A 27,282-nucleotide genomic window follows, 5' to 3' on the forward strand; every position below is an offset into this window, starting at 1 on the left:
GAACATTGACCCTCTTGGTCTTGATGGCAGAACTTAAGCATCCAACAAGGTGACTTACTTAGTTAGCAGCATTAACCCTCTTCCTACATCCCTCATCGTTCCCGCCATGATGAGTTTGAATATGCAATATCCAGCCACTAATATTAAATCAGAATGGGCACTAGATTCTATTCATATGAAACTGATATCCACAATACATCGTAAGTGAGAAAATACATGAAAGGCCAATATAATATTTTCAATATATTTACATCAATGACTAATGCTGATCATATACAAATACACTGTTAGAATGCTGAAATTATAACAGATTGATCCTTTCTCTGTAACCTTATTATTTGTATTTATTCCTTCTTTACGGAAGACTATGGGTGTACTTGTGATTGATTCTAATTATTAAATTGTTTGAATGAGAGATTCGATATATTTCAGAGTCATAAAATATTGAGAGCAGATTAAATCATACCAGTCCCTAAATAACTTCATTGCCTTTTCTTGATTTCTGAGTGCCATGTTAATCTCCAGCCCATTCCTTTCTTTTTCTTAATCCACATGGATACCACCAAGAACAAGGATGTTACTGCCTGTAACTTAATCAGTTCTGATCTGATCTGATCTGATCAATGGTGCTATCACCAGATGCTTTTGATTCCTTTCCTATATATCTCTCAATGTGAGGGAAAGGACACATGGTGCAGGGCACCAAGGTGTTTGTGGGTAAAGCTGCTAAATGTTGGTATTTTGGTCTAGTTGAGTCATTTTGCATGTAATAAGGTCTTATTAGACCATTTCTTGTTAATAGACACCTAGGTTGGCTCATTTAGTCATGGGGATGCAATAATGTGCAAAATTGCCAAAGTTGCTAAAATTGTCAACTTGATGTAATTGAGGTCTAATGTTAGTATTTTCATGTTGAGTCATGTTTTTGGGTTGGGATAAGGTCTATGTAGACAATTTGTAATGTTTTAAGTCCTGTAGGGTCGGTTATGAGTCATGTTGTTAAGTTTTGCAAAAGTTGCAAAAGTTAAATGAGCAACTTTATAATTTTTGGTGCATATGGGAAGTTGAACGGTTCGGGATTCAAAAGGCAGTTAGCCAACGGTTGTTTTGGCTTGAAAATGTTTAAATATAACTGATTTTGGTCGAAGAAGGTGGTTGGCAGTGTTTGGAAGATCAATTAATAAAAAAATACTCTGTTTTCCTGTGTTTTTACTGGTTTCTTTGCTGTTGCAGCAATTTGTACAGATTTGTACGGGCTGGGAATGAAATAAAACTCATTGGGTTTGATGGTACTCTGAATCTACTTTCATTTGCTTCTGGTTTGGTCCATTTTCATTGAGATTTGTGAAAGTTAGAGCCATTTTACCAAAAACAGTCAGAAACCCTAGGTTTAAGGGTTTGAGAGGAGAAAATTTATGTTTGAAGCCCATTCCACCGTTGCAAAATTCTGAAACTCATTAGAATGACGGTATTTAAGGTGTAATTTAAGATTTTGAAGGTTACAGGAGCAGAGCAGAGTGTTTGGGGCGAGTTTGAGGCAGCCCTAGCCCAATATCCCTATGAATTAGGCTTAAATTGATAGGTAGGAGGGTTTTGTAATTTGATGGTTGGAAGATTGTTCCCATTGTTGAAAGTTGAATATATAGACCCTATGTGACATGTCTAAGACTCAGATAAAGTTGAGTGGTTTGGAAAAAGGATTTATTGGTGTTGCAATGTAAAAGTGGCCTAATTAGGCTTAATTTCGAGTGTAGCAGTCAAAATTGAGGTCTTTGTTCCAAAGTAACCCCATCTACAAATTAGATATGTTAAATAAGGGCCAAATGGGTGTTTGAATCAAATTTTCTTTCTTGGAGATCAGTTTTGGTTTGAAAGTTATGACCAAAATACACGAGTTGTTCTACTTCAAGGCCTCGAAAATAGGACAGTCAATTTTTGGCTTTGTTGTTCCAAAACAACCATACCTAAGTTTGGGATATGTTAAACAAGGCCGAAGTGGGTACTCAAAAATGCTTTTATATTCTGGGTATGAGGTCTGCACAGGAAGTTATGACAGAAAAACCAGTTAGGGAGTACTACTAGGAGATGGAGGCCTAATAAATAAAAACCCACCATTTGAATGTTTAGAGATTGAAAGTTTGCTTGTTTGAGGATTCTTTGGAGTTGTTCACCCCTGCTCTGCATCATCAGACCTCTTCATCATGTATGCCCTTTGGCAAGAGACACACCCATTCACCATTAGCACCCTTTGAAAGAGTGCAACTCTTCATTATTTCTACCCTTTGAAAGGGACACAGCCTTTCATAATCAGATCTGCACATCTTATTTAAATCATATCTGCATTTCTAATTTCCAAATTATCCCCCTCTCAAATGAGGTTCTCTTGTCCCTTTTATATCTCATTGTTGAGGGAGTCACAACTTTTCCTTTCATGTCTTTTGACTTTTCATTAACTTAATTAATTTTTAATTAATCATATTTAATTAGATTATTATATATTTTAATTTAATTTTTAATATTTTAATTTTATTATTATCATTTATTATTAAATTCTATTTCAAAGTGGGGACATTACATAAGTATCAGTCTTATCAGTGCTCGTACGGAGCTTAATGTTAGACCTATTATAATTCTTGGTCTCGTTTGTAATCAGTTACTCACATGAGCCATATTTGTAAACTTCAATAAATAAATAAATTAAAAACGACTGAAATGTAAATTTGTAGGCAATCAAAATGATAACACTTAAAAAGTGAAAAGAGAAAAATATCTCAATCAGATCAGACCAATTCAGCAAGTATAAAAAATTAAGATTCAGCAGGACTCAGGCAAGACCCAGCAATATTTGGACAGCCATTAAAGACAGTTCCTCAGCAATCATCTTCATCCTAGATTCTCATCACATTTCATATATTTCAAGAATCACAATATAGCATAAGAATGAACAAACCTTTTGAACACGACCAGATATTGCAACCAAACGGCTTTTGATCTGTCTGATTCTTTCAAGCTTGAGAGTACTGATTTTAGATGTCAACTCATCTAATGCTGGATATGCCTCTCCTTCTAGAGCTACAGTCTGAGAGATAAAAGTTAAAACTATAGACATAAGCATATGATAAATCCTAAAAGCATATTATAAACAATAATCTGGCAATTGAATGCAACAATAGGACACTTTTTTACATTTAATATGAAGTTGTCGAATTGGATACGGGGATGGGTACGGGGACATGGGTACGAAACACCAATACAACAGAAATTTTTTTTAGGGGTTGGCTACATTCATACAAAAATAAAATAATATATAATATATGTGTGTGTGTGTATACATACATACATACATATACAAACATAAGTATATATATATATATATATATATATACCCATGTCCTCGTACCCATCCCTATATCCGATTCAGCAACTTCATATTAGAAAATTTTATGTTGATTAATTAATTAATTTGTTTTTCAAGATTCTCTTTACAAATTTTCAGGTGTTATAAAAATTTACCATGGCAACTAGTTCTAATTCCATGTGCAGTCCTCCATTCATTGCATGTACATACATACATACATACAAACACACACACACACACAGTGAATGGAGAACTGCACATGGAATTAGAACTAGTTGCCATGGTAAATTTTTATAACACCTGAAAATTTGTAAAGAGAAGCTTGAAAAACAAATTAATTAATTAATGAACATAAAATTTGAACAAAAACTTCATATATTTAGTCTTGATATTTTGATATTTAAATATATTATTTAATAAATTTATTAAAATATTTTAATATAATTATAATATAATATATTTTTAAAAATTATCTATGCTGATATTCATATATAATTATATTTTAATAATCTAATTTATTATTTAATGATATTAATAATATTTATATAAATAAACTATTGATATTTAATATTTGAATTTAATAAGATTTATCACTATAATTACATTTAATAAATTATTAATATAAAATATAATATTTAAATTTTACTACAACAAAACAATGAAATAAATTAGTTTCAGATTTATCAGTTAAATTTAAAGTTTGAAATAATAGTTTCATTTATCATTTAATAATTTAAAATTCCTAATAAAAAGTATTTAATAAATTAATAACAATACCATAGTCATTTGAATGGAAAAAACAAAATGAAAATCTATAAACAAAATAAATTATTCAGGGTTCGTAGAATAAAAAGTAAACACTTCGCAGGCAAAGAAACTGTGAGAGATTATGCCACTGAATTCCAAAAACTTTCAATCATGGTACCAAAGGTTTCTCAACGTAGACTCACGTACCTATTTCTAGAAAGGTTAAAAGAATCAATTAGAGGCATGGTAAGTACCCTTAATCCTACCAGACTTGAAGATGCAATTCAAAGGCCAACAAGGTTGGAAATCACATCATCAAAAGACAAGCCCTACACTAAGAATCATACATCAAACACACATACCAAACACCCCTATAAGGAAAATTGGCATAAAAAGGAATTTCCTCCTAGAAATGGCCTAAAGAACATCAAAAAAGAAAACCATGTTTCCATTGTAAAGAAAAATGGGAGCATAGGCATATTTGTAATTGAGAAGACCTTAAAAGGCAACAAAAGAACTTAAAGAAAGAAAAATTTGTGCTTCAAATGTAAGGAAAAATGGGGGCCAAGACACATTTGTGCAATATGATGCCAAGCATGTGATATAGAGGCAATGTCTGATGAAGAATAAAATGAAAATCAAAGCAAGAAAATTAGGTACAATGAAGAAGAACAAGAAACCCTAGCAGCCATCTCTACAATCTCCAAGCATCACCCTTTCCGAATCAAAAGTATTATAAAAGGACAAAAATTAATTGCCCTTGTGGATAGTGGGGAAACCCACAACTTTATCGACAAAAATTTGGTTGCAAAAATGAAATTGGAGGTAAAAGATTTCAAGGGCTTTAAAGTAGCCTTGGCTGATGCATCCACTTCCCCATGTACTGGAAAAATTCCACAACTTAACATAACCTTGGGGAAGCATCCAATCAAAGAAGATATCTACATAGTAATTTTGGGGGATACTGATGTAACCTTGGCTACCCCATGGATACACTATTTGGGGCATTTTTTACCTAGACCTTCCAAAGTTGGAGCTTCTCTATAAACAAAATGGGCAAGAAGTCCTTTTATGAGGGCTATCCAATGGATAACCAAGAGCAATTTCATCGAAGAAGATGGAAAGAAAAGGGGAATGGTCTGCCCAATGATACTTGACAAATCATCTTCCCAAGGCAATTCTATACACATTGTTATCCAACCAATCTTAAGGAAACACAAGAAGGTGTTTGACAACATTCTTCGGGGTTTCCTCCAAAGAGAGGCTTCGAGCACACTATTGAATTCGAGGAAGGAGAAAAATTGGTTATTACCACACCTTATCATCATCCACAAAGATATAAAAAAGAAATTAAGAAATCCGAAAAGGAGCTGTTGGAAACAAGGCATATCCTACCTAGATCTAGTCCTTTTGCCTCCTCTATTGTACTAGAAAAAAAGAAAGATGGCACCATGAGAATGTGCATTGACTATAGGGCACTTAATAAATAGACCATCAAAAACTGATACCTCATCCCTAGGGTCGATGAACTAATTGACGAACTTCATGGAGTAGTATATTTCCCAAAATCGACCTATGTTCAAGGAATCATCAAATAAGGGTAAGAGAGGAAGATGTTCCTAAAACAGATTTTAGATGCCATTTTGGACACTTTGAAATTCTTGTCTTGCCTTTTCACCTAATAAAAATCCCTGCCACCTTCCATTTGTGCATGAACCACATCTTTAGAAAACAAATAAGGAGATTTCTCATAGTCTTCTTTGATGATATTCTAATCGATAGCCGAACTTGGGAGGAACATTTAAGACACATAGATGAAGTGTTGCAAATACTCGAACAGCAATCCTTATTTGCCAAGTTATCCAAATGTCAATTTGGATTAGAGGAAATTTTGTAGTTAGTACACAAAACCAGTGCTCAAGGTGTCAGTGTTAATGAAGAGAAGATTGAAGCCATAAGGAGTTGGCCAAAATAAAGGACCTTAACAGACCTAAGAGGATTTTTGGGACTTTGCAGCTACTACATGTTGATGTGTTTTTAGGACACCTCTAATACAATAAAATACTAAGTATTCAATCCTCTCTTGAACAAAGAATCCTCATATGCTAATGAATATGATCAAATGAGATGACTCTGAGGTTTATAATGCAAACAATCAACAATATGCTCGAGATAGACTCAATGAGTTAGATGTGATCTTGTTGGTAATCACAAAGGGACTTACGCTTTGAACACAACTGGATCGTGGAATCTTACTCAACATGGAAAAATAATAACAAAAGAGATGAAAGGGTTAGGAAATCTAATCTAATCCTAAGAATGTAGGAAATGATTGTTGACTCGATGCAACCAAACCAAGCTTTGCTTCACCATGAGGAAACAACTACACAAAGATGGTGCGATCTCCTAAGGATATGCAAATGATTTTCAAATCACCTATGCACGCCAACAATACGAACAATGATCATATAGCAATTGAAGTTAAGCTTTAATCAAGTTCAGGTGTAACCATGCACTGAATTTGCTATCAACAGACTCCAAGTTGTATGTACATTAGGCTTCACCATTCATCAACAGTAAGATATTCCTTCCAACTAACACATCTAAACTACAAGAAGTAGAGACCATGCAACATGTTGAAATAGCACACAAAATCCACAATCACTTCAATGAAAATAGTATGTTTATTACAACAAGCCTTGGCAACAATCTCTTTTACTCCTACTCTACTACTACTAACTATCATCTATTGATCAACTATTAACTATTAACCCTTACAAATGAGAAGGCAATGCCTTATATAGACATCCCAATTACAATTCAAAGGCAAGGATTGATTCAAGATCAACGCCCGAGATTACATGACAAAACCCTAATTAGGGTTAGTTACAACTAACTTCTTCTAGACAATGAAATAATTACATCTTGATGAACACATGTCCTTCCTTGAATGATGACCAATAAGAAAATACATTAGGTATGTGAAACAATATTTGATGAATCGCCATGTGTCACTCGCTCCCTTTATGAGATGAATCAAGTTCAATGAACTTGGACAAGTTGATGGGGAATATCTTGATTGGTTGATAATGAATAGGATGCCACCTTAGCATGCTTCTCTTGTAGATCAATACAAAGAAGTGTTTGTGATTGAGCAATATCTCTTGATTCTCAACATTATCCAATTGCCCTTAACGAATGTAATGAAGATGGGGCATATTCCCAAATTGTATCATCTTTGGGTGATCAAGTCTTCTAACTTTGCTTAACTATCCTGAAATTATCTGCCTCCTTGATCACATTCACTCTTCTTTCCTCATTAACTTGGGAAGTTTGACCTTGTGATGTATTCCACCTTGAACATCCTACCTCCTGGTAGTCCTTGGTCTCGATATGTCTACACATTGTTGATGCTTGATCCCAACCTTCCTTGCCTTTGACCTGAATGCCTTCACTTGTTGTAAGGGTATCTCCATGGCGTACCAATCTTGAATACTTTGATGTCGCTTGATCCACCTCCTTGTGTTGCATCTCCACCTTGGTGATTATTTGATGTAGACTTTGTGATACTGGCATTGAATCGAGATTAGCTCCATAGTTGACCCTAATTCTTGGATTTCCAAAGGAAATTCAATATATTTGCAACATATCCTCATCTCACCATCATGTCTTGAAGCCTTTGATTTTGTCAATCCTCATATAATGATCGAAATCCTTGTAATTATGATGCTTGAATCCTTCTGAGGTTTAAATGTCTTGAACCCTTGAGGTTGTGATAATCCTCGAGTACTTGAATACCTAATGTTGTCCCTCCATATTGCAATGTTGATCTCCTCCTTACATGTGTAAGTGTAATTTCTCTCTTTCATGCCTTGAGGTCTTTTCCATAATATTGACTTGCCTCCTTTTGCACTCTTGAATTTGCTGATGAAGTCCCTCTTATATCTTGAAAATCCTGATTATCATCCTTATCCTGGAGTTTTTTGACATTCATCTCATTAGTCTTGATGCTATGATGTTTCTCCATCATGCCTCCTTTTACATGAATATCCCGAATCTTGATGTTGATCTTTTCACAAAGTAAAGAGATCCCTCATGTCCTGAAAGCTCTACCACAGCTGAATTTCTTCACCTCCTCTTGAGCTCCTTGTATCAAAACCCGAAAAAATACACTATGAATCAAGAACATGGTGATAATAAAGGGAATTTTAATCCTATATATCCTTAACTCATGAATGAAGACATAATCAAATATCAAATCCCCTTTAAGTTTCTAAATAACCCTTCTAGGTCTGAAATGATAATAGTGCTGATCAAACTATAAACAATATTAACCCTAGCTCGAAGATTTGCCCTATTACATGTGCAATGTGATGGAGGATAATGAAATTCACATCTAAATAAACTTAATTAATTTTCCCTTAGGCTGTAAAATTTGACTCCTCCAAGGTGTGCTTCAAATCAGGTCTGATAAATGATGCAGATGTCCCTTAATTCACAGAAAATCAGGCCCTGAAAACTCACTTTAATGCTTGATCAGACCCCCACCTTGTGAGCTGATGAAATCCTCATGTGCTGATGAAGTTCACCTTTAATGTCTTGCTTCTTGTGTGAATCTGCTCATGAAGTCAACTCTAATCTGCTACTTGAATTTGTTCTGCTCCTCAATTCACACTTTTCTGCTCTGTATATTAAATCCACATTGAAGGATATAAAAAGAAACACTCCAGTGGAAGGAAAGCATCAACCAGGCAATCGAAGAAGAGCAGAAATACTCATACATTGAACAAGATCAAGGAAAGCAATCAGAACAGAAAACATTATATGTAATCTGCACTCATCTAAAAGGAAATAGTGAGATCAAATCCTCGACGATCATATACAGTAATCTGGCATCCTAATCAAATTTGTGGTATGCAGCATGATAATGTTTTTATGCATAATTCCTCACACATCAATATAGGCAATAATATGTAACCAACATGATAATATATTCGATACATAACCTCTCACATATTAGAGATAGGCAATAAAGTGTAATATCTAGATTCCTAGTCTATTGTTGTAATCAATCATGACAAGGTTAGTAAGGGAGTGTAAGGAGGGTGAGAAGAGACGGAACCTCCTTCTAAGTAGGCCACCCCATGTTGGATGTCCAAAGCGCCTGCCACTTGTGGCCAAGGGGTGTAAAGTCATGCTCTTGGGCTTTAGATGAGATGTTTTGGACACCCTGTTGCGGCTTCCTCTCCAACCTCTACGATGATTGATTGTGGGGACACACTTGATTGTGGCCAACACATTTTTGTATTGGTGTCTCCCTTTGTATTATCAAAAATATAATGAAACAAATAATTAGAATACTCTTGGCAAACTTCCTTATCGGCGCCCAAGTCAAGATATTTAAATCTGCTTTAATCCCTCAAGTCAATATAACATTCAGGAACACCAATTACTAATTAATAGTGATTCATAGAGAGCAGCGATTAACATACAATAATAATGAGCAGTGATTAAGGTGAGACAAAAGGCAGCGGTTGAGATTATGATTGCAGTGATCAAGCATTAAATAATCTTAACCAAAAGACATGCACGTTGGGAAGGAATGGCTCACTTCATAAAATCATACCCTTTCACCAAGTGGCATAAACATATAAAAGAAGAATAAGAAATTTGAAGAAAAGGAGTGTAGATTGTTGAAAATAAATCATATACACCAGCAAAGATGTGAGATTATACAGACAGATTTAAAATAAGTATATTCAGATCTACAGCAGTCTGGATTAGAATTTTTGTGGTGGAATAAAAGAATCTCTTTGAAACACAATTTAGAAGATAACATGAGAAATCAGTCCATGTGAGAGCAGAATTTGTCTTGGGTATAACAGCAAATCCAAGAAGAATATGAGCAGATTTGACAAAGGACTTTTATACAAATTTGAGAAGAAAAAGTGTATGAAAATGTCACAACAAATATACGAAGATTTAAGGCAGACTTATAAGCAAATGTCAGGCAGATTTAAGGTAGAATTATAAGGAGATGTGAGGGAGATTTACAAGTAGTTTTAAGGCTGAACTACATGCAGATTTGTGAAGAGAATATATGCAAATATGTGAAGGAAATATAATCATATTTGTGAAGAGAAATATGTTCATCATCCATTGAAAAAGCAATATGCCGAAGGTGATATTTTGTGGAAGAGATTGGTGTCTCTTGCTGAGTAGGTGCTCAGTTGTGGAGGAATTCATGTCTCTAGTGGGTTGGTTCCTACAAATTCTATAAGTGGGATTTGATGCCTCCAATAGGTTGGAGCCTACAAATTGTGGAAATTGGTGTCTCCAGTACGCTAGTGCCTACAAAATTTGGAAAAGAGTTTTATATAAGCACTATTTTGTTGTAGCTTTCTCCCAAAAGGATTCACACATAAATCTTGTTTTCTTCGTGTGTGCTTATGTGAATGATGATGTGCAATTGATATTATTGTGGTTGTTACTTCAAAAAAGTAAAAGTTTGTCTTAAACTGATTCAACCCCCTCCCCCCCTCCCCACTCTTAGTATAAGCGTGAGCTCAACATTTTTCAGTTTTGAGCAAATATTTAAAACCTAAAAAATCAATCTCAGACAGATTGATCCTGATCGCTAGCAACACTACTCTAGAATCTATCATATTTAAAGAGGGTGGGCATGTTGTAAACCTGATCAATCTTGATTAGTTATCAAGGGTTATGTTGTAATGCAACAATCTTCTGAATAGTCCATATGGTGCTAATGGTTAACATGCCCCACACATGCTTCTTTAATCATATATAGTCCTATTTGCCTATTCCTTCTTTCATGGTTCATAAATTTCAATATTCTAATTATTATTTATATTAAGTAAAAATTTGCTTTAACTCTTCTATATATTGGCTTTGTAATCGAAATAATCTCAATACTATTATAATTGGCTAATTTTATTATGCTTCTGATGATGTAATTTTATGTTATGAATATTCTCTACTTCCCTTACAAAACTTGAAAGTGTAACATAAAAAAAATGTTTAGATTGAATCATGATCACCTCGAGATGCAGGGTTAAGGGAATAAAGGTATGGCTATACTGTCTATAAATAAACATAGTCACCAAACATGTGGATAAAGGAATACAGGCAGGGTACTTGACCCAACACTGTAGTCATATGCTGACTATAACACTCTAAATCTATGTCTCTTGATGCTGCAAAGAGTTCTAATTAGCACTCAGACAGAATAGTTCATTTAAAACTCACTTACAATGGCATTACCTAAACCTGTACTACCAAGATAATAAAAGGTTCAAAATTATTCATAATTTAGTCTTACAGTAAAGGTTAAAAGAAACATAGAATACCTCAGACTCCAGGGAGCTACATGCAGCTTCAAGACAGGCTTCCAATGCTCTAAATTCAAATGGCAAAACTTTTGGACCATTGTTGAAGGCATTCATCTCAACCTTCAAATCATCAATTTTTGTATCAGGACATTCTGGAAAGGAGTTTTCATCTACAAATTGTCGAATTTCTCCATCATTAGCCCGGTCTAATTTTGAAAGCTCCATATCCATGTCGATATTTCCGCATTCCTTTATGCAGCAAAATGAATCCAGGCAAAAGTAAATTAATATCATAGGAAACAGAAGTAATCTGGCAAACCAGTAAAGTTCTTGCAGTCTATATCATAAGTTAAGGATTTTACACTAACAGTGCTTATGCTGTGCTTCCATTTCAAGGTCTTCAATAATATTTTTGTCTTTTAACAATTTATCAGAAGGTTCTAACCTCATTACCTTATAGTTTATACAATTAGATTAGTTTCTTAGTGGACAGTGTTGATTCATATACAGAAAGGTCAGGCTAAATGACAGAGAGAGGAGAACATAAATACTAGTATTTTCTAGCATTTGAGAAACATTCAACTATATTCCTTCAATTGTCAGTCACCGCCATCCTTCCTCTCATATTACCCTCTACTTGTGACAAGACTGGAGCAAGGAAGCATTTGATGATTCAAATAATAGAACACGAGTCCCTACAACATATTTCAGAAGCTTTTCCCTCCTTTAAGCAAATTGATAAGATAAAAGATTCCAAAATTAAGTTTTCTCTATCTCTATATCCAAAGCTTTTTAACAGCACAATTATTTTTGATACAATGTATATCTTAAAAATAACAATCTTATGTTCTTTTAGTCCCATTGAAACTTATTGAAAAAAAGACATAAGCATGTTCATAAGTTCTGTATTCATCTGACACTTCTCATCCAGGACCATTACCTGATATCATTTTGCTTTGATTGTCATCATATTCATTCCACAAATCATCTTTTCTGCCAGGTAAATTTTTTGTTTTACTGGCTATGAATTTATGTCTTTGATACAATGGTCATGTAAGAACGTTTCTTTTCTAGGAGAATTCAAGGTATTTTAATAGCAGCAAATAAAAATTGATATACAGTGTAATGTCCCCAAATTTTGATATAGTGACTTAATTAATTTGTCCAAAAACTAATCTTATTTCATAAGGGATGACTTAAATCGGTTAATTTAAATAGAAAATAAAATGAAAATAATAAAATAACAAAATGGTCACTTTATTAATTATAGTTCTCCAATTGTGACAAATATTAAATGAGTGTTCGATGACTGTTGAAGAACGAGAAAGACGAGGCTCTGCAACTTCCCCAAGAGAATCTCAAGGAGGGCAAACGTGGAAGCAAGTGGAGGAGGTCGTTGTAAGAACCCCTGCAAGGTTCTAACTCCACCCAAGTGCAAACTGATGTAGGTTTGGTTTTGGTTTGCAAATATATACTTCCTATGGCATTTTTCCCAATATATGAAATGCAAGGACAATGCATAAAATAAATTCTGAAGGTAACTAATTGTTTGCAACTTAAATCTAAATGCAAGAAGCTGGAAATTATTCGAAAGCAGCAACACATTAAACTTTATTGATTTTTACAAGTTACCACATTACAATATCATTTCTTGCAAACACTGGGAATAACCAGCAATTAAAAGAACCTGGTAGTGGAGGTTGCTGCTCCAATAGTGAAGACTACACTCAAAATGCTATGCAGGATGTCTATGCTTCCCAAGGTGCCCAGCATGGAAGAGAAACATGCATCAAATGGAAAGCAAAATGAGGACCACGTCCTTGGCTGGGTGATCCCTATTGACTGTAGCAGCAAATAAAGCTTGATTTCTGAGTGATAATGGCTGCCAAAGATGGAGCTACAGATCTGCAACTAATTATGCTTCAATAATCTTCAAACCCTAGATGAAATTCCTTCTCTTTGAGCACAATTAGAACTTCGGGATGAAGTCCTCCACAAGCAATGATTCAGCTGATCTCACACGACCTCAAAATTGCATAGACACTGAAGAGTTTTTGTTCTCCAATGCTGGAAATGACTGAAACCCTTGTGTATTTCTACACACAGCTCTCATATCAAAAAGCACAAGTTTATAATCTTCAAGAATGAAAAAGCATTTGCTTTTTGAGTGCTTTTATAACCTCAATCTCCTTAATAGCATTTAAATCCACTTTCAAATCCACTTTAGGGTTTGCATACTAACTTTATTTAATATCCTCATAAGTGAGCGCCCAAGACTTGAATTATTAGATGCACAGTAATATCATTTAAAATGATATTTTATATTTATCTTTTGACTTTATCAAATGCATCAATAAATAGGCCTCAAATATTAAAAATGATTAATTGCACTTTAAGTCACTTAATTAAGGGTCATGGCCCCATTGCACATAAAGTGATTTTTAATTATAATTATAATTGCACTTTATTAATAAAGTAATCACTTTATCAATAATTTAATAACATAACTCCACAGATAATCATTATTTCTCAATTCCGTTTGAACCTGGGAGTTAACCATTGTTTCCACTGTGCATCCAACTACCTTACTAAAAATAGTAAGGGTCCCTCTCTAACAACCAATGACTTACTATAAATAGTGAGTTCCTTAAAACCGAACCAAAGACCTCTGAATATCAATGCAACAGAACAAATGAAGGATCTGGAGAAATAAACACTTACAATTGCCACCTGAAGAGCTCCATAATGCCCAAACTAGACCTTCTAATCCACCACAGTAGACTACGAGGGTCAAATGATAGGCTAATCCTTCAAACTTTGATGCTCACGAAAATGGGGATATTATAGTCGAGCCTCTTCCACAAGGTAGGGTATACGTGGTTAAGTGTCCCCTCTAACCCATCAATCTTTCTCATCACTTTTTGCCTTTGTGTGCATTGGGTTTGGTTGTTTGGAAATCTTGGTTGGTTTTCTAGTTGCATTTATGCAATGGTACATTGACAATTGATGGCCATGAGCGAAAGTATGGACGAGGGTATGACCACCCCCATTGACTCTACAAACAAGCAAAATGGGGATAAGGTGGTTCAAAACACACCTAAGACATTCAAAGACGTGGTATCTGGCAAACATCTACAAATTTCTTTGACGGCAAGGTTTTGTGTCTACAACTCTAGCAAAAATATATAAAGAGAAGCGGATTGCAGAGGATAAGATAAGTGTCGCTCCGCTAACCTTTGAGTTCTCTCCATTTCACAAAATCAAGAAATGGAATTTGCTATTAAAAAAGAAACAGTTAACTTAAAGACTATTGTTGTATTCTTGGCAGTTGTAGACCCTAATAAATTACCCTCACGCAAATATATGGATGAATGGGTCATGAATGTCTAGACAAAACGTTTAGGCATTCGTGCCTCATTCTGCAAGATGGTGCAAAAAGGATTTTTTTTTTCTTTCAAAGTCATGAAATGCAAAAAACAGTAGTGGATAAGCAATACTGGGCGATTGGGAAATGCATTTTCAAAGACCTAACTTGGGTCTCTGAAAACCATTAACGATGAAACCCTTGCATTATCTAGCCCTAGATGGCTTACCGTTAAGAGTGTGCCTCCTTTTTTGTGGGCTTTTCTACCACAAATGCTTATTTTGGTCGACAATGTTATTAGAATTGATGAGGCAAGAACCTCGCTTCCACACATGGATGCAAGCATGTTGATGTCTCTTTCACCAAGCATCGAAATACCTGAGATATTAGAAATCAAACTTGGTAAATCCTCTCACCACTATAATATTGAGGTGTTGGATGGCATCAATGCATGTTATCTCTGTAGAAAAGAAGGCAACATTCGGAGAAACTACCCTCTAATTACCAGCAGAAAGACTACACACTTGGACAAGAAAGATAAGTTGACCTCTAGCACCAAAAGTCAGGAAAAAGATGATAGCTTGGAAACCCATAATGGTGTTGAGAGTCCTAATAGAGAAACTGATCATATCTCAGTCAACCCCTTCGATAATTAGGTATCTAATCATAACAGAAACCCTATGGATGTTACGCCCCCTGATGGTGGGTCGCAACATGTTACCCCTTTTAATGGCATACCTAAGTCCTCCTTCCTCTGCACCTAAATGTTGTCAATGAAGCCCTCATCTGGCTCCAATTCTGCACTCTCCCAAATGTGAAAACCTCTAACTCCTTTAGTATCCTATTTGATGTTAGCCCTTGCCCCAACCTGACTTCAGAAGCTAATGTAGCAAATACCACCCTAATTCCCCTGAACCCCTCTCTTCTCTCAAGTGTTGACATTGCTGCCCCCAATGCCACCCAGACCTCAGAAGGTGCTAAGAATGCTCAACAAATTGTTTTAGACAAAATCAGGAATAACATTGCCCAGAACAAGAACATGGATAAAAATGACAACTTTGACGATTATAATGAAGATGTGACAAATTACAATATTAAGGGTTTCAATAACAAAAACAAGGATAACAACATTGGATATGATAATGCAAAAGATCCTAGTCAATACAATAACAGCAAAAACCTATCTATTTTCAAAAATATTGTTTCTGTTTTTTAATCTAAAATGTTAAGTATCTCTAAAATTCATGACAGAAATAGGGTGGGTGATACTAAACCCTCTTGTGCAGTAGATGATCCTACCTCAATTACACTACCAGTGCCTCCTAGGCAATTTAAGAATGATAATATTAAACAGAATAGTGTTGATATCATAGATAAGGGCATACACTACAGACAAGATCCAAAAGGAGGAGTGGACAACCAATCTACTGCTGCCCTGAACTTCACTAATACCAGTTTTAGATATCATTAATTGCAGAGCTAGTCTATGCTTATACTCAACCCTGGTGACAGAAAGGAACAGGAGCTGAATGTAGGCATAGAAGGAGCAGAAACTCACACCCCTACTGCATGTATAACAGGGGTATCTCAAAAAGATATTAATCATAGAGTGGAAGAAGATAAAGTTAACAATCACACTAGGGATCGTACAGTAAGAACTACCTGAAGAGCACTCAAATAAATTGAGAGGGGCGGGGGAGAGAGAGGGGGGTGAATCAGTTTATTAAAGACTCTTTAATTCTTTTCAAAATGATATCAAACTATGCTGCTACTTAAATAATCATACACATTGCAAGCAACACAAGAAACACAATTTTTTCTCATGGAAACCCAAATAGGGAGAAAACCATGGTAGATGAATGTTTAAACAAATTTCTTTACAATATTTGTAGAGGCACCAACCCCTAGTTTTATTTGTAAGCACCAACTCCCCAAACGGATATGTGAGCACCAACCCACAGGAAGCACCAACTCCCTAACTTCGTAAGCACCAACTTACAAGAGGCACCAACACCTTCAAATGAAGCACCAACTTCAATTCAGAATCTGCTGAGAAACAACAATAATGCTGCCCCTATGACTGATACAACAATCACAGCATACTGGCACATATATCCCACATGAATTCTTCCTTATAACATATTTCTTTTCACAAGATCTGCCTCTTCATATACAGATCTTTTATCTCTGTGATAATTTTCTTTATAACCACATAATATACACAGTCAATCTGAAAATAATTTTAGAATTATAATCCACACCCTTATCCTCAACACTTACAAAAAGATTTTGATTTGCCTTATGTATCTTTCATATACATTCAAAGGACATACCTTTACAACTTAGACACCTTTAAGAGACATCTTCTATTTAATAGTCACCTCTTTACAAGAAAGACACATCTCTCCGAAATTGATTACTTTCCTACGTGAAGAGTCACACCTTTATGAAGAAGAGTTATGACTAATAATTTAGTCAAATTAACAATTCACTTACCAGCCATGTAATCCATCTCCATTTAGAAATACGACCACCTTCTTTATTACTGCCACTTTTTATTACCAAATAATTATCGGTTAGGCTAAAACTGATGTGTTAAACATAGTTTGAAGATTATGAGTATCGGTCCATTAATTATCTTCGATACTTGTAATAGTTATAAGTATTTGCAATATATTATCATTAGCTTGGTTTGTTTTCTTTGCAACTTAGCATAAACATTTGCCGTGTTTTATTTGACCCCGATTATCTGCCTGTGTCATGTGACTTGAAACAATACAGCATAAACATTATGATCATATCAATTTACAGTAGCAATATTAAAGTCTTCACCGCAGATGAGGATCTTCACTGAATATTGCATTACTTCATCGTTTGACCAAATACGTGGTCTCTTTAATGTCTTCTGTGTGATGATAAGAATGATAAAGGCGGTGTGCTATTTTTATTATCTCATTTTACTTCTTTATTCAGTCTCTATTGATGACAATAAGGATGTCTGCAACATCTATGCATTATGTCACATAAATCGGACTGGGTTGTATGATATGATCAGGTTGTAACCAAAGTACATATACCTGTTCAGATTTATATGATCATGCTGTGAGTTCTCTATCACCAACTACTAAAACTGGAACAAGAACCAGATTTGGCAACTTTCACTGAGCATATAGGATTAGACTGTGAACTTATATAATCAGACTGTGAGCTGTCATTAAATCTGGAACAGGAACATATAAGTGATCAGATTTAGGACAATATGAATCAACTAATTCAGTAAGCCTAATTCAATATGTTCATGAAGAACAAACTCTTTTGACATCAATGACAATTTTTCCATCACTACAACACTTGCTAAAGAGGTGAGCACAGATAGGTAGTTGTCTCCTAAGGTCTGCTCCCCTCCTGCCATTAAAACATCAAATGAAAGAAAAGGAAAAAGCATTCCCTCTAGCAAGTGAAAGTTTTATGGGCTGCGATAGTTATGTGAATGGAGGCTAAACATAATACAACTTCATTCCATATTCCCTTAAGTACTTTGTGGACGGTGTCAGTTTTGTATGTCTGGTGATTTTAATTTAAGTAATTTCATTTCTATCCTCCTTCTACAACGGCAAGAGCTTTAAATAGCAGATTTGTAACATTTTTTTTAAGAGACGTGACTTTATTCTGTCGTCTTTGTAATGTGTTTCTAACTTATGCACCAAATGCTGTTTTTATGTGTATATGTGGTATTGTGGACTGTGGTGCCCGCAGTTATCATCGTGTTTTTTAGTGTGATGGCTCCTGTCACATATGTGTGGGGTGGCTTAAGCCCAAAATTAAGAAAGGCTGATATATTATATGGATGAAGGAATTTAAATTCAATCTATGAGAATTAAAGTGTGAAGATTTGATGGAGACTTTTTTTCGAAGACTCTTCACTCGAAATCGCTGCAATTACAGAGGTAGTGTAATTGCGGGAGCTCCATTCAACAAAGCGGTTGCTGTGGGAAGACCATTCCATCTATGCGGGTTATCTTGAAGCTGTTCTAAGATGATTGCCAAGAGTATGACTACCTCCAACCGCAGCGTTACAGTTAGCACAAGAAGCTTATTGAGCTTGGTGCATTCAATCTTTATTTGTTCTGAGTATTATCCTGGAGTTGCTTGGAGTTGAGCAACATGGGAAGGATTGAATCTACATATATTATCAGCAGCAACCCTTGATTTCTTGTGTGAGTCGTATGGTGCAAATTCAGGTTTGTTGCGGCTGATTAAGGATGTGAATGATATTATAGGCAGATGCCAGATCGAAATCGAAGGCTTCACAGATAGTTACAATAAAACAAACACATTTTCATCTATTGCATCTTGGAGTTTATGCTTAGCATGCATGGAGGTGTTACTATGCAGCAGGTATGACATGGTTTTTATCGAAGACTCTGCTTTATCTGATATCTATTATAAAAAGCTAAACAAAGTTGGTGCTTCGAGGAGAGTTGGTGCTCTCAATGAGTTGATGCTCACTTATGTAATCAGAGTTGGTGCTCTCAATGAGTTGGTGCTCACTTTTGTATTTCTGAGTTGGTGCTAATTTAATAATTGAAAGCTATTGATGTGCTGTGGTTTTTTACCCAAAAGGGTTTTCCATGTAAAATTGTGTGTTTGCATCTTGATGTTTCCTCTCTCTATGTTTTTTGTGGTTTCTTGTTTTTAAAGTTCAAAATACTGATTCACCACCCCCTCTCAATATTTTTTGTGTGCTTTTCAATTGGTATCAAAAAAGGGTTATGTTGTCATTTTATGACACCCTTGGTCCATCAGTGAGAACCGATCAGAGATACGATCCATGCACCGGCGCTGCCACAGTTGATCAAGGAGAAAAGTAGTGGATTTATGAAGTTCCTTAGTCCTCAACCCCAGAACTCCGAAACCCCGAGGTTCCGAAGTTCCTTTCCTTAGCCTTCCCTTTCTTTTCTCCGGAACTCCAGAACCCCGAGGTTCCGAAGTTCCTTCCCTTGGTGGCCTTCTCTTCTCTTCTTCGGAACTCTAGAACCCCGAGGTTCCAGAGTTCCTTTCCTTAGTCTTCTCCTCTCTTCCCCAGAACTCCGAAACCTCGAGGTTCCAAAGTTCCTTTCCTTAGTCTTCTTCTCTCTTCCCCGGAACTCCGGAACCCCAAGGTTCCGAAGTTCCTTCCTTAGCCTCTCTTCTCTCTTCCCTGGAACTCCGAAACCCTGAAGTTCCAAAGTTCCTTTGCTAAGTCTCCTTCCCCTTCCTCGGAACTCCGAAACCCCAAGGTTCTGAAGTTCCTTTCCTTTGCCTCTTTTCCCCTTCCCCGGAACTCTGAAACCCCGAGGTTCCCAAGTTCCTTTCCTTAGCCTTCCCTTTCTTTTCTCCGGAACTCCGGAACCCTGAGGTTCTGAAGTTCCTTCCCTTGGTGGCCTTCTCTTCTCTTCTTCGGAACTGCAGAACCCCGAGGTTCCGAAGTCCTTTCCTTAGTCTTTTTTCTCTTCTCCGGAACCTCGAGGTCCGGAGTTCTTTCCTTAGTCTTCCCCACTTTGGGAACCCGAGTTTCTGAAGTCTTCCGACTTCCTTCCGACTTGCAACACTTCTGGATGGCGTGATCAACACTCAAAGCTCTAAATGCTCCGACGACTCTTGTGACTAGTGCACCTTCTTTTGTGGAGCTACAGGGGTGCATTTAATGATTTTTGCAAGATTTCCATCAAGAGAGGTATTGGGCCATGCTTATTGTGGTTACTTGTGTCATGCCTACATGCTCTAACTTTGGAATGTCAGTCAATCCAACTTCTAGAAGTACCTTTCTTCTTAGGATTGCATTTTCAGGGTATGGCCAGGTTGCTTGCATGTACACAATGTCAGGTGCATACACTTCCCTGCATTCTTTGATTGACATTTCCCTGCACACACAAGGGTCAAGGCTTCTCTTCCTTGACCAATGGTCTCTCCTTTGCGACCAGTTTTCTATATAAAGGTTGTTAAGCCTCATTGTAAAGGGTTCTCTCCCTATTGGCTTGAGCTATTCTATGCTCTTTCACTTCTCTTAAAGACTTGTATATTTTTTGCATTTCTGCAACTGTAAGTTTGGCCATTGGCCTTTGAATAAATTGAAATCATCATTCTTGCCTTACTTCAACTTATGAATGTTGTGTATGTGTTCTTACCTTCAGTATAAGTGTATATTTGTGGCTTTCTTTCACATATATGTTGTGTTAACCTATTTCTGGGTGTGACTTGTGGGAAACCTTCTCCCCTCTTGACATTCAGCGAATTCTAACCTCCATACATGCATTGGGGTCATTCATACAACTGAAGTTTGTGCATCTCCTGGGAATTTCAGTTGATTCTTTGTGTCATTTCGGGTAGGGAGAGAAACAATCTCTTATCTTGGTGTATCACCTCCTTTCATTTTAAGCATTTCCCTCTCCCCTTTTTCCTCTGCAATGTTGGTGTTGGAAATAAGCCACACCCGAACCGACGATGGACTGGTCCAAGAGGGGCCAGTAGCTCAGTGGTAGAGCACTCTAGTAGCGTATGGAAGGTTCTAGGTTCGAGTCCTAGCTGGTCCATGTCTCAACATGGTATCAGAGCCAGGTCCAGGCTAGGAGCCCCAAGCACACGAGAGGTGTGGCTTAAGGGGGGTTGTTGGTGTTGGAAATAAGCCACACCCGGACCGACGATGGACTGGTCCAAGAGGGGCCAGTAGCTCAGTGGTAGAGCACTCCAGCAGCATATGGAAGGTCCTAGGTTCGAGTCCTAGCTGGTCCATGTCTCAACATGCAAGATGTTAGGATAAGCTTAGAAGTAAGTTTTGAAGTGTTGAGTTGGATCAACACCTACACCTGGATTGAGAAGGAAGTCGGCCTTCTCCGAAAATTCAACCCCCTTGTGCAAGGTCCCACACTTCGGGGTTGTTTCCATGTTTCACGAGGTTGTTGAGTTGATAGCTCAACAAGGGTGCAAGCTTTTGTGATAACAGATTCCTTCAAAAATAGAGCTTAAACGCTTGGAGGTTGATCCTAATTGCACACATGGGTTCTATTGAAGGTCTTTCTATGAATAGAGCACCTTTATTTGATGGCTCAAACTATGCATTATGGAGTATTCAAATGCATATTTATCTAATGTCTCTTGGTTTTGGTGTTTGGAAAAGTGTGATGTCTAGTTACACAATTCCTCCAACGGATGCTAATGGGAAGAAGGATTTTGAAAACAATGCAAAAGCCATGAATGCAATCTTATTTGGTTTATCTGAGACTGAGTTTGTGAAAGTTATGCATTCTGATATAGATCATGATATTCGGGAGACACTTCAAAAAGCTTATGAAGAAGATGACAAGGTTAAGAAAGCAAAACTTCAGACTCTGAAGAATTTTTCAAAGTCTCAAGATGCAAGAAGAGGAAAATGTTGTTGCTTATTTTCTACAGGTAGATGAAGTTGTTAACTCTATTAAGCATTTAGGAGAAAAAGTTGAGGAGTCCATTGTAGTTCAGAAAATTTTAAGGTTTCTTCTTTTGCAATTTGATGCAAAGGTTTCAATGATTAAGGAGATGGCGGAACTTGATAAGTTGACTGTTAATAAGCTTCATGGCATTCTAACACCTTATGAGATGAGAACAAACTCTAATTCTTCATCCAAAAGGGAGGCAGCCTTCAAAGCTTCGAAGAAAGGAAAAGACAAGGAGTATGTATCTAGGGAAAGTTTTGATGAAGAATCTAATTTTGAAAAAAAGCACATTTCTTGAGGAAGTTGAAGAAAGGGTCTAGTAAATATAAAGGCAAGTTGTCTTTCAAGAGCTTTAATTGTGGCAAGGTAGGGCATTTTGCAGCTAAATGTCCATATACACAAAGTGAGGATAGTAACTATAAAAAGATGTAATGTCCCCATTTTTTCTAGCCTCTTATGAAGTTTTAGCCTTTTGGCTAAGTGGAGAAATAAGGAGAAATTAATTAATTAATTTCTTATAAAGTCATGAAATAAATTAAAAATTTAAAGGGTGACTTTATATTTAATTAATTAATTAATTAGTGACTTAAAATAAAAACAATTAATTCATTAAAATGAAATAATATTATTTCTAGAATCCTCTAGAAGTTTATGAGACGTATGGAGAAAAAAGATAAATAGAGGTTGAACCTCATTGTATGATCATTGGAGATTTGGATTCTGGATTTGATGAACTGACTGATGCTTTGAGGACACAAACCTTCAACAGATAGATAGAAGAGCTAGACGAAACCCTAGTTCTTCATCTTGGGAGTGGATTCATGACGGAATCTACATCAGCGCCTAATTTGTGAAGTCTTCTTTCAAAGACAAATTTGTAGCTGAGAGGAAGATATTCCAGTCTTCCTATTTGAGCTTAATTTGTGGCCAAGGGCCAACTTTGCTTAGGTTCGATTTTTGAGAAGGGGTTGAAGATTGTGTAGATGTTTGAGGATTTCATCGATCCTCTCAAGAAGTTGTTAGCACCTGTTCATATCTGACATTTAATTGCAAGCATCTTCAAACTGCCATCAATTAGGAAAAAGTCACGATCTTGGAAAATACATCAGCTATTGGTTATTTTGACATCCAAGTGTGCATCGATTGTTAAAGGAAGCAAGGCGAACTCTATAGGAGCATATTGAAGGGGATATAATGAGAGTTCGGCATTCATTCAGATCTGAGACAAACCGGGTTTCTCCATCAAAACCCATGATTCCATATTTATTCCATCATTGGAGCATCAATCACACAAAGGAGGGCAGCACTAATGTTGCCAATAAAGGGTGATTCCCTTGGGAGTATTTTGAAGGGGTTTTAAGGAAGGAATCAAACCCAAATTCAATTCTGAAGATAAATTGATCAGACTGCTGGGACACATGAAATTGCTCCTAGGCATCCATATTGGTATCGAATTTGGCTCTTGTCACTAGCATCTTGATTTGAGGGAGTGAGCAATCATTCTTGGTGAAAAAGGGAAGAATTAGAAGCTGTCAAATTGTTAATTCTAAGACCTCCATTGCAGCAACAGGGGCGATTTTGGTAAAGGCTTCATTTTGGCACCAAGGAGGCACAAAGACCATCGATATTGCATGTTTCTTCATCTACACAGCAGGGCGCTACATTTAGGTTCTCTTTGGCCTTTGTTACAATGAGTTTTTAGTAATACATATGTGAATTCTTGCTGCTATTAATACTCAGAAAATTCTGAGTCATGTTCTTTTGTAAACCAATGTTGGCTATGATTTTGACATTGTAAGCAGTCTATTGTAAGGATAATAAGGTCTGAAATTAAGTCTGAAACATATTGTAACAGACCTGGTTATTAAATTGTAAGTCTAAAGTATGTATGACATGTTTGACGAAATGTCAATGATCTAGCAAAGTCTGATTTCAAGTATTTTCCTTGTGTATTTTGAAGATTGAATTCATCTTGTTCATTTGCTTTAAGCAATTGTGAGTTTCAGCGTGTTTGCCAACTGTTTGACAATATTCCTTGAGACCAAAATCTATTATTTCATTGCACCATCAGCAAGGGATATTACAAAAGAAGCCCATATTCAACAATAAGAAGTATAAGGGAAAAGAGAAGAAGTCTCACAAATTCAAACAGAGTCTCTATTCAAAAGAAGAAAGTTTTTCATCTAATGTTAGTGATGAAGAGTCCTTACGTGAAGAAATATTGTTCATGGCCATAGAAGAAATACATGCTGAAAATCAAGAAGATGAAGATCATGTTGATGAAGAAGGAGAGGTGGATTTTGAAGAAGAGCTAATAAGTGCTCTAAGTGATATGAAGAGACTTAGAAAGAAAAATTCAAACTTGAAGTTGCTACCAAAAGAAGAGAATGAAACAAAAGCCAAGACATCTCATGCTTTTGAAGCAAAAAAATTGATAGTTGATTTGAAGGTTCAGATTGAATAAGCAAAAAGAAGAGAGGAAGAAATGAGCAATCAGCTTAAGCTCAAGGAAGAAAACAGTGAGAGACTTGAAGCTGAAATTGTTTCACTCAAAAAGTTAGATAAATCTTTGACACAACTGAATCATGAGAAGATAAATCAGAAAAATTTCATATCCTTGGATAATGTCATTGGCTCACAAAAATAGTCTATTAATAAAGGAGGCGTTGATCATGAAGAAGGTCAAAGTTCTAAGTCTACAAAAGAAGAATAGCAAAAGATCAACATGGACAGCATAATGGATTCACCATCAAAAATCAGAAATAATGCTTTCAAAAGGCCTCTTATCTCAAGGCAAGCACATATGACTAGGTTTAACAATTCTTTCTTTTATGGTTATTGTTTCTCTTGCAATTATTTTAGGCACAAGGTGATCAACTATAGTGTTCACAAGAAATGATTTCAGATTTATGAGTAGGAACTCTTTTGCTCCTCCAAGGAATTACAATGTTATATATTATAAATGTAATAACTTTGGTCACACTACAAAAGTTTGTAAAAGTGGTATGGCTGATTTCTCTAAGCAAAACAAAAAGGTTGAAAAAGAGGACAAAGCAAAGGAGGTTACTAAGGTTTGGAGGAAGAAGGAAAAAGAAGTTTTAGTAGAATCCTTATTGTGCAAACAACCTTTCTTGCACAAAATGAAAAAAACATATGGTATATTGACAGTGGATGTTCTAGACATATGATTGCACACAAGAGCAAGTTTCTCACTCTCAAAAGCACTAATGGGGGAAAGGTAAGATTTGGCGATAATTCATCTGCAAAAATCAAAGGTAAAGGTACACTTGTTTTGGATGATGGCAAGACCAAAGTTGAGAATGTTTTATATGTAGAAGGTTTCAAACACAATCTACCAAGTGTAAGTCAATTGTGTGATCAAGGACACAGTTTGCAATTAGTAAAAAGGTGGTAAACATATTGCTGATGCAAGTAGGGTTGCTAACAATTTATACATTCTTGATGATATCAAAAGTCTGAAGTGTTGTTTGAATCAAGTGGATAAAAGTTGGCTATGGCATAGAAGGATGGGACAAATGAACTTTGATAGTCTTGTTCAAATTAGCAAAAAGAAAGTTGTCAGAAACATGCCAAAGCTCACTATACATTCAGACATTGTTTTCTTGATGATATCAAAAGTCTGAAGTGTTGTTTGAATCAAGTGGATGAAAGTTGGCTATGGCATAGAAGGATGGGACAAATGAACGTTGATAGTCTTGTTCAAATTAGCAAAAAGAAAGTTGTTAGGAACATGCCAAAGCTCACTATACATTCAGACATTGTTTGCAGAGAGTGTTAGCTGGGAAAGCAAACAAGGAATAGTTTTCAATCAAAAGAGTATTCTAGCACAAAGCCTCTTGAGTTGATCCATACTAATTTGTGTGGTCCTACGAGAACTAGGAGTATGCAAGGTGAGAAGTATTTTATGCTTTTGATTGATAATTTTTCAAGAATAACCCAGGTTACATTTTTGAAGTTAAAATCAGAGGCACTTGAGAAGTTTAAGGCCTTTAACGCCTTAGTGGAAAATAAGAAGGGTCTAAAAATTAAATGCTTACATTCAAACAATAGGGGAGACTTCACATCAAATGAGTTTGTAAATTTCTATGAAAATCATGGTATAAAAAGACAATACTCAACTACAAGGATACCACAACAAAATGGTGTTGTTGAGAAAAAGAACAAATCAGTCCGAGAAATGGCTCGTAGTGTGATGAATGAGTCTAAAGTAAATGATTCCTTTTGGAGAGAGGTGATCCATACTTCGGTTTACATTCAGAATAGGGGGCTGATTAGAGCAAAGAACAACAAAACTCCATATGAACTTTGGAAAGGTAAGGCTGCTTCAATTAAATATTTCAAAAAATTTGGTAGTCCTTGTTATATTAAGAGGGATGAAGACAATCTTCGAAAATTTGATCCTAGGGCTGATTAACGGATTTTCTTAGGATACTCTTTTAAAAGTAAAGCTTAGAGATGTTTTAACAAAAGATTACAAAAGATTGTTGAAAGTGCTAATGTGAAGGTTCATAAAAATGCTAACATTTATGACAATGTGCAAGATGATAATGGTAGTTGTCAAATAGATGAAAAAGAAAGTGTTGTTCAGCAAACACCTTCAAACGTACAACATGGGACAGCAGATGCAAATTCTGGAAATACACCTTAAAATATACAACATGGGACAACAAATGTAAATTATGAAAATGCATCTTCAAGCATTCAACTTGGGACAGCAGATGCAACTACAGAAAATGCACCTACAAATAACAAAGGTGAGAACACATTTAGGACCTTTTTGAGGACTTCATCAAAGTTTGTTCAAAGAAATCATCCTATTCATCAGATTTTGCAAGAAGATAGACTAAGAGCCACAAGAAGAAGTGTTAACTATTCTGAAAATGAAGATATCTTCTTGCTATCCATGATTGAGCGTAAAATTTTTAAGGAGGCAGCAGAAGATAAACATTGGGTGGCAGCCATGGAAGAAGAGCTTGATCGGATTCAGAAAAG

The 27,282-nt window shown here is 36.0% G+C and overlaps 1 protein-coding gene across 3 annotated transcripts in view; it reads right to left on the reverse strand.

Moving 5' to 3' along the window:
* The window catches only part of LOC131049281 (magnesium transporter MRS2-3), a 76,882-nt gene that overhangs the window by 30,899 nt on the left and 18,701 nt on the right, over positions 1–27,282 (reverse strand). For 2 of the 3 annotated variants that reach the window (XM_057983333.2, XM_057983334.2), the window contains exons 2-3: positions 11,473–11,703; positions 2,951–3,079 (exon numbers count right to left, since the gene is read on the reverse strand). In XM_057983333.2, the coding sequence (XP_057839316.2) occupies positions 2,951–3,079; positions 11,473–11,685 (342 nt within the window). In that variant the 5' untranslated portion in view covers positions 11,686–11,703. The remainder of the gene's footprint in view (positions 1–2,950; positions 3,080–11,472; positions 11,704–27,282) is intronic. The other variant, XM_057983335.2, reaches the window with a different exon arrangement.

Source organism: Cryptomeria japonica, chromosome 10 (genome assembly GCF_030272615.1).
Source record: "Cryptomeria japonica chromosome 10, Sugi_1.0, whole genome shotgun sequence".
Classification (NCBI taxonomy): domain Eukaryota; kingdom Viridiplantae; phylum Streptophyta; class Pinopsida; order Cupressales; family Cupressaceae; genus Cryptomeria; species Cryptomeria japonica.